At 24.9% G+C, this 16621-nt stretch overlaps 6 protein-coding genes across 6 annotated transcripts; 2 read left to right on the top strand and 4 right to left on the bottom strand.

Annotated features, from left to right (window-relative positions):
- Positions 1-20: 20 nt before the first annotated feature.
- Positions 21-182, bottom strand: DICPUDRAFT_148771 (uncharacterized protein; the record flags this gene model as incomplete). Its single annotated transcript, XM_003284891.1, has 1 exon — positions 21-182. One exon carries the CDS (start codon positions 180-182, stop codon positions 21-23), a length of 162 nt encoding a protein of 53 aa, XP_003284939.1.
- A 1065-nt stretch (positions 183-1247) lies between these two features.
- Positions 1248-8322, bottom strand: DICPUDRAFT_148772 (uncharacterized protein; the record flags this gene model as incomplete). The annotated part of the gene is made up of 4 exons (XM_003284892.1): positions 1248-4372; positions 4675-6331; positions 6396-7728; positions 7796-8322. 4 exons carry the CDS (start codon positions 8320-8322, stop codon positions 1248-1250), a joined length of 6642 nt encoding a protein of 2213 aa, XP_003284940.1.
- A 440-nt stretch (positions 8323-8762) lies between these two features.
- On the top strand, positions 8763-10163 carry DICPUDRAFT_148773 (uncharacterized protein; the record flags this gene model as incomplete). Its single annotated transcript, XM_003284866.1, has 2 exons — positions 8763-9839; positions 9912-10163. The coding sequence occupies 2 exons, from the start codon at positions 8763-8765 to the stop codon at positions 10161-10163; spliced, it is 1329 nt and encodes a 442-aa protein (XP_003284914.1).
- A 112-nt stretch (positions 10164-10275) lies between these two features.
- Positions 10276-11041, bottom strand: DICPUDRAFT_28422 (uncharacterized protein; the record flags this gene model as incomplete). Its single annotated transcript, XM_003284893.1, has 2 exons — positions 10276-10778; positions 10849-11041. 2 exons carry the CDS (start codon positions 11039-11041, stop codon positions 10276-10278), a joined length of 696 nt encoding a protein of 231 aa, XP_003284941.1.
- A 545-nt stretch (positions 11042-11586) lies between these two features.
- On the top strand, positions 11587-12267 carry DICPUDRAFT_86492 (uncharacterized protein; the record flags this gene model as incomplete). The annotated part of the gene is made up of 1 exon (XM_003284867.1): positions 11587-12267. The coding sequence occupies one exon, from the start codon at positions 11587-11589 to the stop codon at positions 12265-12267; it is 681 nt and encodes a 226-aa protein (XP_003284915.1).
- Positions 12268-12703: 436 nt separating this feature from the next.
- Positions 12704-16410, bottom strand: DICPUDRAFT_148776 (uncharacterized protein; the record flags this gene model as incomplete). Its single annotated transcript, XM_003284894.1, has 3 exons — positions 12704-12843; positions 13061-16162; positions 16254-16410. The coding sequence occupies 3 exons, from the start codon at positions 16408-16410 to the stop codon at positions 12704-12706; spliced, it is 3399 nt and encodes a 1132-aa protein (XP_003284942.1).
- Positions 16411-16621: the final 211 nt, after the last annotated feature.

The raw sequence follows: 16621 nt of genomic DNA on the forward strand, positions 1-16621 counted from the left end.
CTGCTGTAGCTCAGGTTGTGTTATAGCGTTCGGCTAATTTGATGCAATGTGCCCACCATTGGAGTAGTTGTAGTGAATGTTGATGTTTGATAACCATTTGGTATTTGTTGAAAATTGTTTAAAAAGCTATTTTGTGGAGATGGTTTACTTTGTTGTGGAGGTGGTTGTTGTGCTGATGCCATTTAAAAAAGGGGTGGGGGTTTTTTATAGGCGCTTTTAATTTATTTACTATTATTAAAAATAATAATAATAATAAATTTATCTTTCTATATTTTTATATTATTTTTTTTTAGTTATTAAAAAAAAAAAATTTAATGTATATATCAATTTTATATTTATTAATTTTTTTTTGTTTTTTTTGTTTTTTTCTTTTTTTCTTTTTTTTTTTTTTTATAAAATTTTAATTATTTTTTATTTTTTAAAAAAAAGTAAAAAATGTTTAAATTATTATTTGGTTTATAATTGTTAGAAAATTGATTGATAACCTATAAAAAGATTTAAATTTTTATGAAAAAAAAAAACAACAAAAAATAAAAAAAGAAAAAAGGAATATTTATATATATAAATTTAAAAAAAGAAATAATAATTTATTTAATAAGAATTAGGGAGTGTGATAGATATTAATAATTATTATGAATTTAAATTTTGTTTTTGTTTTTTAAATATACCATATAAACGAAATAAAATAAAAAAATAAAAAAATAAAAAAATAAAAAAATAAAAAAAAAATAAAAAAAATTTTATTATTGTTATATATTAAAAAACAACCTGTTTCTAATAGGTTTTTTTTTATTAAATACACAAATAAAATATTTTTTTTTTTTAAAAAACAAAAAAAACAAAATAAATAAATTAAAAACAATTTAAGATTTAATATCACATAAACCCACACCAACACTCTTATCTCACATATAACTACCCACACTATCCTGTCATAATTATCACACACAAAATTTAAAAGTTTTTTTTTTTTTAAATATGGCAGTCTATGTAAAAATACAATAATTAAATAAATAAATAAACAAATAAAAATAAAAGTTATGATTAAAGATTTACATATAAAGTAAAAAAATATTATGTTTTTTCTTTAACATATCACGATTTTTATTATTATATGTTAATATATGTTAATATATTTTATTACTTTTTAATTAGTTTTTTGTATTATTTTTTATAAAGCCTATCAATAAATTTGGATTTATTTTGATTTTTGATTTTTGATTTTTGATTCCTGATTTTTTTTCAATTTATAAATTGTCATCGAATAAAAAAAACCAATTTTTTAAGTTATTAAAAATTTGATTTAGTTTTTTACGTTCGAAAAAAGTTTGGCAATCCAAAGAAATACAATCGATGGAGTCTATACTTGGATCATTTATACAGCTCTTGCAAAAATCGTTGATATTGTTCTTTTGATTTTCTATTAATTTAAATCTGTTAATTAAAGTAAAATAACTTGTTTGTTCATCTGATTTACAATTTAAACAAATTGGTAAATTATTAAACATTGAACTTGAAGTATTGATAACTTGATTATTATTATTATTATTTATTACTGAGCTACAAATTAAACAGTTTAAGGTTGAATAAAATTGGTCAATTGTTAAATTTTGATGATCATTATTTTCATATTGAATTTGAATCGGTTGTCGAGATTGATGTTTATTTTGATTATTTCTAAAATAATAATATTTTGACATTCTTTGAATTGGTGTTAATAATAGTTGTTTTGGTTGTTCATTAAACCATTGCTTGATATTAACATTTAAAACCTTTAAAACTCTATCGAGTGCTGGTATAATTTGTTTGGTTATATAATAAATAACATTGATACGAAGTCTATCACTATTTTCTAAATATTCATTTGGAGTTAAAACTAAATCTATTAATCTTGAATTTGGTTCCCCATAAACAACTACATAACGAACACGTTCGCCATATCTTGGTTCTAATCTTGGATCATTCTTCATTAAACGAGTACCTATTAATGCTGCAGGTGGTAAATGGGTTTCATCCTTATAGGTTCCTAATCTAACTTCTTTAGAGAATATAAAATCGCTTAAATTGAATCTTTCTTGTAATATTTTTTCCCATTGTCTTGTTATATATGATTTTACTAGTGATATATCTTTACTTTCGAAAATGATTCTAATAGATTTCTCTAAAATCTTTGATACCGCACCACAAGAGTCTCTTCTCACAGTTTCAATACCTTTGGCATCAAATATTGGTACTTTTTGATCTGGCGATTCATATTTAAACCCAACATAACGCTTCTTATTTACCAATATACATGGATGATATACTTTTTCAAAAATTAACTTGACTGGTGCTGGATTCATTGATGTAACTTTATCTGCAATTTTTTGACCAATTTTAAATGACTCCTCTCTTGAGACACCTGGTAGTAATACAAATAAGCTATCTGTATCACCATAAACTACTTTACCATTCCATTCTTTAGATGATTCTACAATTTTAATGGCAGCCTCTAATGTTTCTCTGGCTGTTTGAACTATACTATCACCAATTTCGACACATGGCATCCTTCCAGAAAAAGTTGCTGCAGTATAGCCAAATGCTACGTTTGCTAACATTTTTAAACCTAGCTGTCTTGCATTCAAAATACTATAAGTTTTTTTATCGTTTGATGATTTTTTCATTGCTCTTTTAACCATAATACGAGTATCCAATACCTCTTGTAACAAACGTGGGAATATACCATGTCTAACTGATTTTTTTGTATACATAACATTATTTGGGGAAATGGTAATATTGTCCAAAGAAATAGATTCTAAAAGTCCTGGTTTCATCTCTAAGTAACTTGCACCAAATTTTTTTCTATTAATTTCATCCAAGGGATCGACCCTACCCAAGCATGTTGAAAAGCAATAGTTGTATGCGATCATAATTGATGGATAAAGTGACTGAAAATCTAATACTACAACTGGGCTATTATAAAGTCTACTAAGCGGATCCATGACCAATGGTATAGATTCTGGCATTGGTTGTGACATGACTTCCTCTCTTGTTGGTGAAAGTAAAATAAAGTTATCGGGTTTTGTAAGTCTTAACAACATCGACTCAACTCTATATTGGGAACCACGTGAAACTACACTATAAAAGTCAATACCATAAACCCTTGCCAATTCACTAGTTTTTCTAATAAAATCGAATGAATACAATAAATTGAAGTTATTCTCTACATGGCGTAAATTATAATTTAAAACCCTCCAACGCTGTCTATTATCGCTATACCATTGAGTAAGTTTTTCGTTGCTGTATTCTTCTTGACGTTTATTTAATACTTTATAGCATAGATTTTCGTAAGTATAGTTGTCTATTGTTATTTCATGCCTGAGGATCCTCCAAAGATTTAGTACTATTCTACCAACAATTTTAATTCCAGATTGATGTTCGAAACCATATGGGTCACGATCTTTTGAAAAGAAATTACTTCTTTTGCTATATTCACTGCCCTTGATTGGTGAGATTACTCTTGAAACTTCATCGCATAAAGAAAATCCCAAGTGATGTGATCTTTCGATTAAATAACCCAATGAGTTCATTTGAATTTCAAAACCCACAATTATATCAATATCATATGATCTTATTAATTGTATAAATGATTTCAATAGCTCTATTTCATCTTTAACTCTATTAATTGAACAATCTAAACCATAATTGTTATCATTAGTTGTTGATGAAACCATAATTATACCTTTGATATCTTGATATTGTTCTCCCTCTAATTCAATCGAATCTTCGTCTCTAATGCAGTAAAATATTGCTTGGACTGAATCTATTTCTGGATTGGGTTTCAGTTTACCTCTAGAATTTGAATGAATTTCTAATGATAAAAGAGTTAGATTTTGATTTAAATTTGATTGTAAACTTTTAATACTAAAATCTTTAACATAGTTGGTTGGTGATGGAGTATGTTGCGAAATTTGTGAAAACTCACTATAATAATCTTTTGATTTTGATTTTTTAAAAGTTTCATTTGTTTTTAAGTTGTTTAAATCTTGTTTTTGTTGTTCTTGTTGTTGTAATTCTAATTCTTTGATTAATTGATTTGTTGTTGGTGGTGGAGTTGCAAGTGTAAATATATTATTGTTTTTACTTGATTGAAATACATTTTTCCAATGACTTAGGCCCTTAAATTGTTTTAAACTAGATTTAAATTGGGGAGGTGGTGGATTTGGTCTTTTGGGAAATTTTGGTAAATCTTGTTGGTTTGAATAAAATGGTTCTTGATAGATATTAATTGGTTTGTTAGCTTTATTTAGTTCTTGGTAGACATCATTTATACTTGGTGGTTCAGTACTTAGTCTAAAAATATTATTAATGTTATTAATTGTGGTATTATAATCTTTAATATTATATGTATTATTTTTAATATCAATATCATTATTATTATCGTTATGATCCTTATTATATGTATTGTTTTAATATTATTAATATCATCCATATTATTATTGTCACTAATATTATTTTCTTTATAATAAAAGTTGTTTTCTTCATTTTGATTGAAATCTAAGTTATTAGTACTGCTTTTGATTATATTATTTATTGGAACTTTAAAATTAGTATTTTGAGTTGGTGAACCATTTAAGTGACTGTTTTGATTTGGTGAAATATCATAACTTGGCGGGGTTGGCGAAAGTGATTGACTACTTAAAGCTAATGTATTTCTTCTACCTAAAATATTAATAGTATCATTGAGATATTCTTCTTTTATAATATAATAGTCATCATCATCATCTGTTTTTTCTTTGATATTTTCAAAATCTTTAGTTTCTATGCTGAAGTCGTCTGTTTCTTTTAAATTTTTAATACCATTGTTAATTTTATCAATTCCATTATTTCCTGAACTATTTCTATTATTTATATATCGACCATTATTTATGTTATCTTTATTTAAATTACAACCTTCATATAAAAGAGATTCGTCATAAATTGGTGGTGGGGGTGATGGTGGTGTAGGTATTAATATATCCTGTATATTTTCCTTTAAAACTGTATTTTCCTTATCGGTTTTTTTTATAAGGTTTTCAATTTCTAAATCTTTTATTTCTTGCTCTTGATTTCTGGCCCTATGTTGATTGTTTTTATAATTTTCTTCTTCATCAAGAAAATATACAGGTGGAACTGGTGATAATGGTGATGATAATGGTAGTGGCAATGGTAATGATAGCGGTGTTGATGATTCTGGTAAAAAATTGCTATCATAATCATTATTATAATTTTTAACCGGGGAGTCGCCAAGAGAAATATTTGGATAGCGAAATATACTTTCTTTTGGATTTTCTTTTTTTAGTGAAAAAGCTTTGGTCTTAATATCAATAGAGGGAGTCCATAGTGACATTGAAAATACCTTTTCTTCTTCTTGTTGTTCCTCTTTTGCTATTGGAAAATTAAACCCTCTATCATTTTTTGGTTTTGTGATGGTTTTACTTGATTTTATATTGAATTTTGGTTTATAAGTAGTGATTGTAGTTGTTTCAGTTGAATTTATTTTATTAACACTTATATTTGATGTATCTTTTTGTGTTTCTACTGTATTGATATTTGTTGGAGTTTTAAAAATCATATCGTCGTCAGCTTCATTTGTATTTGAGTCTAAAAGCTGTTCAATGCTTTTTTGAAGTACTAATGATTTTTGACTAAAGTTGAGATTAAATAGTGGTTTATTATTTTTAGACAAAAGAGAGTTATACGTTGTGGTTGTAGTTGTAGTTGTAGTTGTTGTTGTTGTTAGTGCTTTTGATTGTTGATTGTCAAGTTGAAATGATGGGGTTTCAGGTATTACAAGCGAGGAGCGAATAGTTGGGGAATCTAATATAGAGTTTGATGGTTGGGTCTCGGGTATTATGATAGATGAAGAGCGAGAGAGTGGTTGAATGGGGTCCTCTTGAGTTTCTGGTACAATAATATTTATTTTCTTTTCTTTGGATTTTTTATTTAAATCAAATTCGAATCTAACTCTTTTTCTTTTATTTTTATTATTGATATTATTTAAATCATCTAAATTGGTATTTAAATCATTATTTGTTAAACATGGTTTTAAATTATTTTTTAAATTTAATTGTTTAATTGTACTATATTTGACAATACTAAAACTATTTGCTTTTCTATTTAATAAATGTGTATAACCTCTATTATTGTTATTATTGCTATTATTAATATTATTACGACCAAAAGAAAAACCTCTACTATTGCTTCTAGAACCAGTATTACCAATGTTATTATTATTATTATTATTATTATTATTGTTTTGATTTTGATTTTGATTTTGATTTTGATTTTTGTAATTGGGCTTTGATGAAAACTAAAAAATATTTAATGAATTAATAATATGAAAAACAAAAAGAAATAAAATAATAAAAACCTACTTTATCTTTATCTGTTGTACCATCATATTGAGGGATATTTTCGGATGGGGATCTTGGTGAATTTGAATCGTTGGATACTAAAGCATTATCCTTATTATTATTACAATCTTGAATATTGCTGCTATCATCATCACTTTCTGTTAAAGCCCAAAGATCACCTTTATCATCCTCATTATCTAAAAACATATTTAATAATTTAGTTTGAGTATTTACAATGTCATTAACTTCTTTTTGTGAAAAAAATTCTTGATCATCAAATTCTTTATTTTCAAAATCATCATTGAAATCTTGGGTAAAGCTTTTATCATTGTTTTTAGATGGAGTAGTTTGGGCAATTTCCTGTTGAATCTCTTTTTCATTTAAAAAATTTGTAGTTTGTATTTCAATATTTGTTTGCAATTGATCTAAAGATATATTTGAAAGGGGTGTTTGAACGATATTGAAATCATTTCCTTGTTCAATTTCTTGTTGGTTTTTTTGATTTAAAACATTAACATTAAATGATGGATTGGATGAAATATTTGATATTGAATCATCTGATGGGCTTTGTTTATTACCAAAACTATTATTATTTTTATTATTGTTGTTGTTATTATTATTATTATTTATAGTATTATTATTATTATTATTATTATTATTATTATTATTATTATTATTATTATTATTATTATTTATTTTTTTTTGTAAAATATTTTGAATTTGATCTCTTTCATGCTTTATAATTTCTTTAATATGATCAACTGCTAAAGGTTTCGAAAAATAACCAATATTGGCAGGTTTTCTGGTGAAATCTGGTATTTGCGTAAACTGAGAGGCAATCCCTAATGATTTTCTTCTGTTTAACTCTTCGTTCCAAATTAATCCCAGTGACTTTACAACCTTTTCTTCAATATCAGAATTTTTTGGGGGCGTAAAACTATTACTATTGAAATTTGCTATATCAAAAATGACTGCATCTACTTCTAACTCGCATGTTGTCTTTCTATTTTTAATAGTTGAAAGTGGGATATCATTATTTGGGTTTTCTAAATGATTTTGGGACCATATTTTTTTATTTATGTCTGTTGATAATAAATAGTTGGTATTACTTGCACCACCAGAATGAATCAATTCTCTATCTATAATTTTATTGCCCCATTTCTTTAAATTTGATGGTAGTGGAGTTCTGAAGCATGCTTTTGAAAATTCTATATATGACATTCCCGATAAATTGTAATCTAAAAACACTTGTAATACAAAAGGTATATGTGATTCAAATACTCTAAATTCTCTGTTCATAATACTACCACTTTTTAATAGTGCTGAAATTCTATTTATATCATCGGGATTAAATCTAATATTTAAAGAGATATTAATATTAAATTTTTTAAAATAAATAAATAAATAAATAAATAACTTACAGATATAATTTTATGAATATTTTATCAGTTGAATGATAACCATAAAATGGCCTACCTCTAACTAACTTTGCATTAAATATATATTGCTTTTTATTAAACTGTACATGTGGTTGGTTGTCAGTATTATTATTATTATTATTATTATTATTATTATTATTATTATTATTATTATTATTATTATTATTATTATTATTATTATTATTATTAAAAATTGAATTATTTAATGCCAAATTTAAACTTGAAACCAATTTTTTAATAAAAGTATTTACATAGCTTGTATTTAATGATCCATCGTACTCTATGAAAAAGTAAGGGAATAGCTGATGTAAATGTAAACAACATTTTTGGCCTGCTGGTGTTGAACCAAATATTCTTAATATAGGTACTTCGTAGATTTCGTTGCCATCTAAAGGAGAAATTGTAATATCTAATTCTTTAACTGGTCTACTTTGATAATAATCTATGTCCACAATTCTCACACCGAAATAAACTGAATTTTTTCTTTCATTAGATTGGAAATTGTTCATTTCATTTCGTTTTGACCTTTGAAATATAAAATAGAAAAATAAAAAAAATAAAAATTTTGTTTGTTTTTTAAAATTTTAAAAAAAAATTTTTATAAAAAAAAAGATTATGAACAATAATTATAAATTAAACACAAAAATATATATATTTATTTAACAACAATAAAATACAAATATATATTATTTAAACATTAATATAAAAAATAATAATAATGTTTTTATTAAAAAAAAAAAAAAATATTATAATAAATATTAATAAAAAACCATAAATAAAGTATTGTTTATAAAGCACAAATATTTATATGAAATTCTTTTTTAATTTTATTTCTAATAATTTTTAAAAAATAAAAAAAAAAATAATTTTAAAAATATTTTAAAAAAAAATTAAAAAATTAAAAAAAAAAAAAAAAAAACGAGTATTTTTTTCATTCATATATTTAACAATGGCAAAAAGTAAACAAAACAAAGAAGATTTAAAAAAAAGAAAATATGAATCATCCGATGATTCATCGAGTTCAGATAGTAGCGATGATGATAGTAATAAATTAAATAATAATAAAAATTTAAATAAAAAAAAGAAAATAATAGAAAGTGATGGCAATAGTAGCGACAGCGAAAGCAACAAGAATAAAAATAAAAATAAAAAGGATTCATCGTCATCATCAGACTCGGATTCATCATCATCATCAGATTCATCATCAGATTCATCATCATCAGACTCATCATCATCGGAAAGCAGCGACAGTGAAAAAGAAACCCTCACCAATAAAAAACAAGAAAACAACGGCACCGATAGCAGTGATAGCGATAGTGACAGCAGCGATGACGAGAAAGACAAATCAAAGAAAATGAAAAAAGAAAGTGACAGCAGTGATAGTGATAGTGATAGTGACAGCAGTGATAGTGATAGTGATAATGACAATAAAAAACAAAAAAAAAATAATAGTGATAGTGACAGTGATAGCGACAGCGAAAGTAGTAACAACAAAGATAAAGAAAGCAATAGTGATAGCGACAGTAGCAGTGATAGCGATAGTGATAGTGACAGCAAAGATAGCGATAAAGAATCTAATAATAGTGATAATGAACCAATAGAAGAAAAAGAAGACGAAGTTTTAATGGATATCAGCAATAAAGAAATTGATTTAAATGAAATAACAGAAGATTTATTAAATTTATTATTAGGTAAAAACTCTAATGGTATCACATCAACATTAAACTATCCAAATAAAAAGAGAATTTCAAAGAAAGCTAAAGAAGAGGAAGAAAAAGATTACTTTATTGATAAATCATCCATACTATCAACTAGACTTCTTTTATTAATAAAGAAAACCTTATCATTACAAAACAATACACCAGTTTCATCATCATCAATTTCAACATTAATTAATCAATTATCATTTTCATTATCTAATAATAGCAATAACCCAGTTTCGACCTATAATGATTTATCTTTATGGAAAGATATTCAAAAGAATAACCAAAAAACTTTAAATGAAATTGAAGATATTAAACAAAATGTAACGTATTATTATTAAAATACAGTACAAATCATTATAAATATATTTATTAACATTTTTATTTTTGTATAGAATGACAAAAAGGAAACAAATATAAATAACAATAGTAATAACAATAATAGTAACAATAAAATAAATAAAAACTTTAGAGAATTTTTTGTAGAAAGAATGACAAATCAATTTGGCGATGATTTAGATAAACTCAGAGATGACCCATATTACAAGGACAGTATGTTAACAATGATTTTAGAGAGTATGGAATCCGGTATCGATTTATACACAACCCAAGATAAATTATTGTTGTTAAAATCTTTAAAAAAATAAATTAATTAAATTTAAATTATTTATAAAAAAACTAGTTTTACTTTTCTTTTTTTTTTATTTTTTTTTTTATTTTTTTTTTATTTATTTTTTATATTTCTTATTTTTATTTTATTTATACATTAATCCATGAAGTAACTTTGCTTTTAGTTTCAAATTTAATTAATGAACCGTTGGTTGGTCTTGATTCTGATTTTGATGACCATTCATAAAGTTTGGTAGCGACTTCTTCTAATGGAGTCCAATCATCAAAGTTTGCATTTGGCATACCTGAACGATTTGATGGAGTATCTAAAGTAACTGGTAAAATACCTACGGAAATTGATTTGGCTGGAAGACCACCATTTGGGCAAGCTAAATCTTTAACAATGTGGTGAGTAGCAGCTTTTGTGGCACCATAAGCAATCATGAATGGAGTGTTGTTAAGAGCGGCAGCAGCACCAGTTAAAACGAATAAACCACCTTCATTTAAAAGTTTGGAACCTAAACGAGCAGCAGCTAATGCTGAATATAAATTCATATCGATCATTTTTTTAACTGAACTTAAATAACCATCGGTTGATGCATCACCTCCAGTCCAGCCACCAGCAGCACAAACAAAAGTATCAATACGTAATTCTATATTTTAAAAAACCAATTAGTTATTATTATTTTTAAAACTATTAAAAGGTAATAAAGTAATATTTACGTTTTGAGTTGATTTTTTCGATAACACTATTGATTTCTTCTTCACCAGAATCTTTAATGGTTAATGAAAGATCGGCTGATGGACTATCACGGAAATCAACGGAGATGGTATTCCAACCATTAGTTTTGAAAAATTTAACAATTTCAGCACCAAGTGAGCCACTACCACCTAAAACAAGTAAATTTTTTGACATTTTAATTAGTTATATATAAATTTGATTGTAAATGTTTAAAAAAAAAAATAAATGAAAAAAAAAAAAAAAAAAAAGAAAGAAATTTAAAAAATTAAATTTTTTTTAAATTTTTTTTTTAAATTTTTTTTTTTAATTTCATTTCTGGAATATGCTTTTTGAAGTAAAAAGAATGGTTTTTTTTTTTCTTATTTCTGGATTTTTCAAAAAATAATTCAAGAAAAGAAATTGCTTGTGTGAAAAAAAATAAAAAGATTCTTTTAAAAACGAAATCTAAATATAAATTTTTCAAACAACTTTGGTATTAATCAAAATGGTAAATTATAATTTAGTATTATTTATATTATAGGTTTGTATATATTTATGAGTTTATTTTCATGTTATTGTAATTGTAAATATTTGTTTTTTATATTTTATTTTTATTTTTTTATATTTTTTAATTTAAATTTTATTTTTTTATTTTTTAAATTTTTTTTAATTTTAAAAACGATAATTTTTTTTTTTTTTTTTTTTAATTTTTAATTTCATAATTTAATTTACAATCTATAATGAATAATAATAATAATTTTAATACAAATAATAATAATGTCATTTCAAATACGCCACAACAAATTACATTCACCAACTTTTTAACTATAATAATACCAATTAAAATATTAATCACTTTATATTTATTTTATAAAGCTAGATTACCAATTAGTTTTGCAAGATATTTTGGAAGAGTATTTCATTTTTTTACATCACCACTTGTAATGTTATTCCAATGGGCAGGACTAAGAGGACCATTAATAAGTCAAATTGATGACAATGTTTATTTAGGTGCCATGCCAATGTCTTATAATATCGAAATGTTGGTATCAAAATATCAAATTAATTCAGTTGTAAATCTATGTGATGAATATAATGGTCCCATTCAACAATATACTAGATACGGAATAACTCAACTTTATATACCGGTAGTGGACCATTATGAACCAACAGTACAAGAAATTAAATCATCAATTGATTTTATACAAAGACAAGTAGAGTCAGGAAATCGTGTTTTTATTCACTGCAAAGCTGGTAGAGGCAGAAGTGGTGCCATTGCTATTTGTTGGTTGGCTCACTCCAAAAGGATATCAATAGAACAAGCTCAGAAAATGTTACTAGAAAAAAGAAGTAAGGTAAGACGTGGTCTATATAAACAAAAGAATGTTTTACAGTTTTATAATCAATATTGCTTTAATTAAAATAAAAATATATTTAAAACAACACAATTTATTTCAAACTTCTATTGAAAAAATTAAAAATTTTATAAAAAGAATCTATCTTTAATTCTCTAAAAGTTTTTTGGTGTTTTCAAAATCAGTTTCACGTTTTCTTTCATCAAATAATTTTTCAAGACCAATATATAGTTTTTCTAATTTATTTTCATTGTTTTTTATTAGTTTTTCAAATGAAAATCTATATAATTTAGCTAAAGTATAGATTAAAATGATAATGCCAATAATAAACAAAAATAATATATATATTAAAAATGAACAACTTACATAATTGAAAATAATGAACAATATACCAAACACATTGTCTTTTCATTCAAAGTTATGGATGAAAGAAATTGGTTGTATAAAAATTTAAAAAAAAAAAATTAAATAAATATTGATTATTATCAAAATATTATTTTATTTAAATATCGTCACTATCACCTTCATTAAAGTCATCTTCATCTAATAAAATATTATAATGATCTTTATTATCGGGAATTTCACTCGATAATACTTGAATTACAGTTTCTGACGACATGTCATATATGGATCTTTTACCCACTAAAAAAGAAAAATATTAATTTATATTTTTTATATTTTTAATTTTTTTTAACTAAATTATAGTAGTAGCTATTTTGGAATATAAATATAAAATATTGATTAGTTTTTGGATTTATAGTTATTAAAGCTATTGGTTTTAAGGTTTAAAATCTCAAAATAATTTATATAAAAAAAAAAAATATATTTTTAATTTATTATTTTTTAATTATTAATATACATTCTAATGCGAAATGATTGGATAATCTTGTTTGTGGTGTCGCACCCATTGGTAATAAATTAATTTCTGTACAATCAAGTTTTAATAGTTGATTTCTTCCTTCGTGATCACCAAAATTTGGAGATAGTTTAAAATTAAAGATATAATCAATTCTTTCTTTTGATGAGGTCTTTTCTACTCTTTGATTTAATGCTTGGTGAATTGTATAACCTGGTAAAAATGGATTACATTCCCTAAATAGATCTACTGGATTACCTAAAATCTTTAACATTTCTAAATACTCTTCGGTTGGTTTCAAATAGATTTGAATATTATTATTTGATTGGGATGAATTTTGATCTAGATTATCAATGATATTCAAACTATCAGAGTTTAGAGTTTGTGATTGTGGTGGTGATTGTGGTTGTTGTGATTGCTGCTGTTTTTGTTCTTTTTGTAATTTCTTTAAATAGTCGATACTTGAGAAATAATTAATGTCGTTATTTGATTCAGATCCCCAATAGCTTGTTAATGGTGGTAAAATAATCTCCTCTATTTGATCATCTTGGATTAATGGTATTGGTAAAACCTCTTTAGTATTGATTTTTGAGCCCTTCATTAATTGGAACACTGCTTTTGGATTTAATGTAATTTCTAAACTATACTTTAAGCTATTGAATAATTGTAAATTTATAACATGTGTACGCAAATCTACCCATTCTTGTTGTTCGATTTCTGATAGTGCTGAACTAAACTCTGCTCTAAGACGTTTTCTAAGATGATGGCGCCAAAATTGTATACAATCTTTACGAGTATAATGGAAAACTAAATTGAATGTATCCAATACGACCTCTTTATAGATTTGTTCATCTTCATAAATATTTGATTGATGTTGATTATGACGTTGTGTTAAATGCTCAATGATATCTTTTTTAATGATGAAGGTTATCATTTCAGTTAAAATTAGACTCTTCATACGATTGTTATTGACCTGAGAACGGAGTATACCCAAATATCTCATTGGGATATTTAATTCATTTAAATGTTCTAATAATTGATAGCTAAATGTTAAATGTAATTCTTTATTGTTAATCTTCTTTGCTAGCTCTGGTATTATCTGACTAAGAGTAATGCTACCTTCATCAGAAATAACCTGTTCGATTTCAGCATTAATATTTAAATCACCAACTAAAATTAAACCAGAATTTGAAATTGAGTTTGATTGCATTGCCAACTCTGTCGAGATAAAATCACGAATTGATTGAAGTTGTAAAGTTCTAACGGTTGAGGCTTTTTTTTGTTTATCATCACCATTTACCATTTGCCATGCTACTGAATTATCAGGATTCGATTGAATATTGGTATTGAATACATATAGATATGAGTTATCCTTAATAGTTGAAATATCTAATTTTACACCTTGAACACCTCTTAAATATTTAACATCAGTACCAATACCATTATTAAATTGTCTGAATTCGCTCCAAACTGGTGGAAATCTTGAAGCAAAAAACAAACCACTATTTTCACAATATCTATCGATGATATAAGGATAAAATACTTTGAGGTTCTTTACTAGGATTTCTCTGGATGAGTCTAAAAACACCTCTTGTAATAAAATAATATCATATTTCTCTGAAAAATTGATTAAATTCTTTACAATTTTCTCTACTCTTTTATTAATTAAACTTGAATTTAATTGATCCTTGCTTTTATTGGTGCTATTATTATTTTCCTTTTCCTTTTCTCTAAAATTTAAAATATTGGAATTGTCTTTATTATTTTTACCAGAAATACCACTTGTCTCTTCTTTGTCTACATCAAACTCCTTAACATTTAGCATACCAATATTAAACGAAAATATTCTAATCGAGTCATCATAAATAAATACACTTTGCTTGATATTTTCTTTTTCTTTGTTTTCTTTTTCTGAATTTATACTATTATTACTTGAATTTAAATTTTCAGTTTCATTTGAACTACTGCTCTTTTCACCTTCATTAATTTGAAAATAAACTGTTGAAATATTTCCATCCAAGTATTTCTCTTCAATATTAAAATTGTTTGGGCAATGTGACGAAAAACTTGCTTTGCCCATAAGTGGATTATTAAATTGAAATCTAAAATCACCTTTTGAACCTTGAGAGTGATAATATATTACACCCTCTGTGCCTTGAGCGAAACCACTACTGACACTACCAAACTCAACTAAACTATTGGGTGGTATACCTTCTGGTGGTGGTTCACACCATCTGCCACTGTTTAAAGCTTGATTTCTACGTATTAAATGTTTAGCTGTATTATTTTTAATTACAATAATTTGACCTCTTGACCCTCTTTTAATATTACTTTTCCAATTATTATCATTAGAATCGCTTGACCATGGTAAAGGAAACGATAAACTATTTGAAAAAAATGTTGGTAATGATGATGATATCGAATTTTTACTATTGTTATTGTTATTGTTATTATTATTATTATTATTATTATTATTATTACTATTATTGCTGTTATTGATTCCAGGTACTATTGGTATTGATGATGTTGATTGAGATGTAGTCATAGGAGAATAACTTGAACCCATGCCGGTATAATCGCTATCAATTGTTGCTGAACTTATTGAAAAACCAGAACTATTTAAAAAACTTGTTGAGGGACTATTATTTGTCATTATGGTTGGACTTGATTGTGGTGAAGATGTTTTTGGTAATGATGTAAATTGTGGTGATATACTTGGGGATGTAGTGGTTTTATAAACTTTAAAGGAAATTTGTTCATTTTCACTATCATGTATAAACATACTTGCCTCTGAATGAATTTGTTTGTTAATCTCCCTCATTGTTAATGTATTTCTGACATTTAATAGGTTTGAGGATTGTTGTGGTTGCAATTGAATACTGCAGCTGTGTGATGACCAATATGGTGTTGACCATTCAATTACAACATATAAAAATGGTTCCCATAATTTTAAACTTGATAAATGTGTTAATGACTGAATTGAACCCACATTAACTGGTGCCACTTGATGTGGTAATATAATATAAATTACTGATCCCTTTGTACCTGTCATAAATGTATTACTTTCCGACCCAAATTCAATACTTGATTTTGGAGGTATAATTTCTTTTTTTTTTTTTTAAACAAAATATTAATATTACATTTTACCAATAATAATAAAGCTATCGTTATTACTATAATTTGTTTATTTACATACCAGGTGGAATTAATCTAAATGTACCCTGTTGTAATTTACAAGATATTCTTTGAAGTTGAAAATCGGTTTCATTTGTAATATTTATTAAACTTGATCTTGTTGCTTTTCTTAACTCTTTTTTCCATTCGTCACTATAAGATATTTTATTTATACTCATTTTATAAAATAAAATATAGTAATAATAACTCTTAAATATTTATAAAAATAATAAATTAAATTTTTAAAAAAAATTAAAAAAAATAAAAAATAAAAAATAAAAAAAAATAAAAAAAATAATTTTAAAAAAAGAAAATAAAAAAAAAAATAAATAATTTTTTGCATGGGTATAATTTTTTTATATATCTTTTACAACATATCGGTATAAGAAA

Source organism: Dictyostelium purpureum, assembly GCF_000190715.1.
Source record: "Dictyostelium purpureum unplaced genomic scaffold DICPUscaffold_34, whole genome shotgun sequence".
Lineage (NCBI taxonomy): Eukaryota > Evosea > Eumycetozoa > Dictyosteliales > Dictyosteliaceae > Dictyostelium > Dictyostelium purpureum.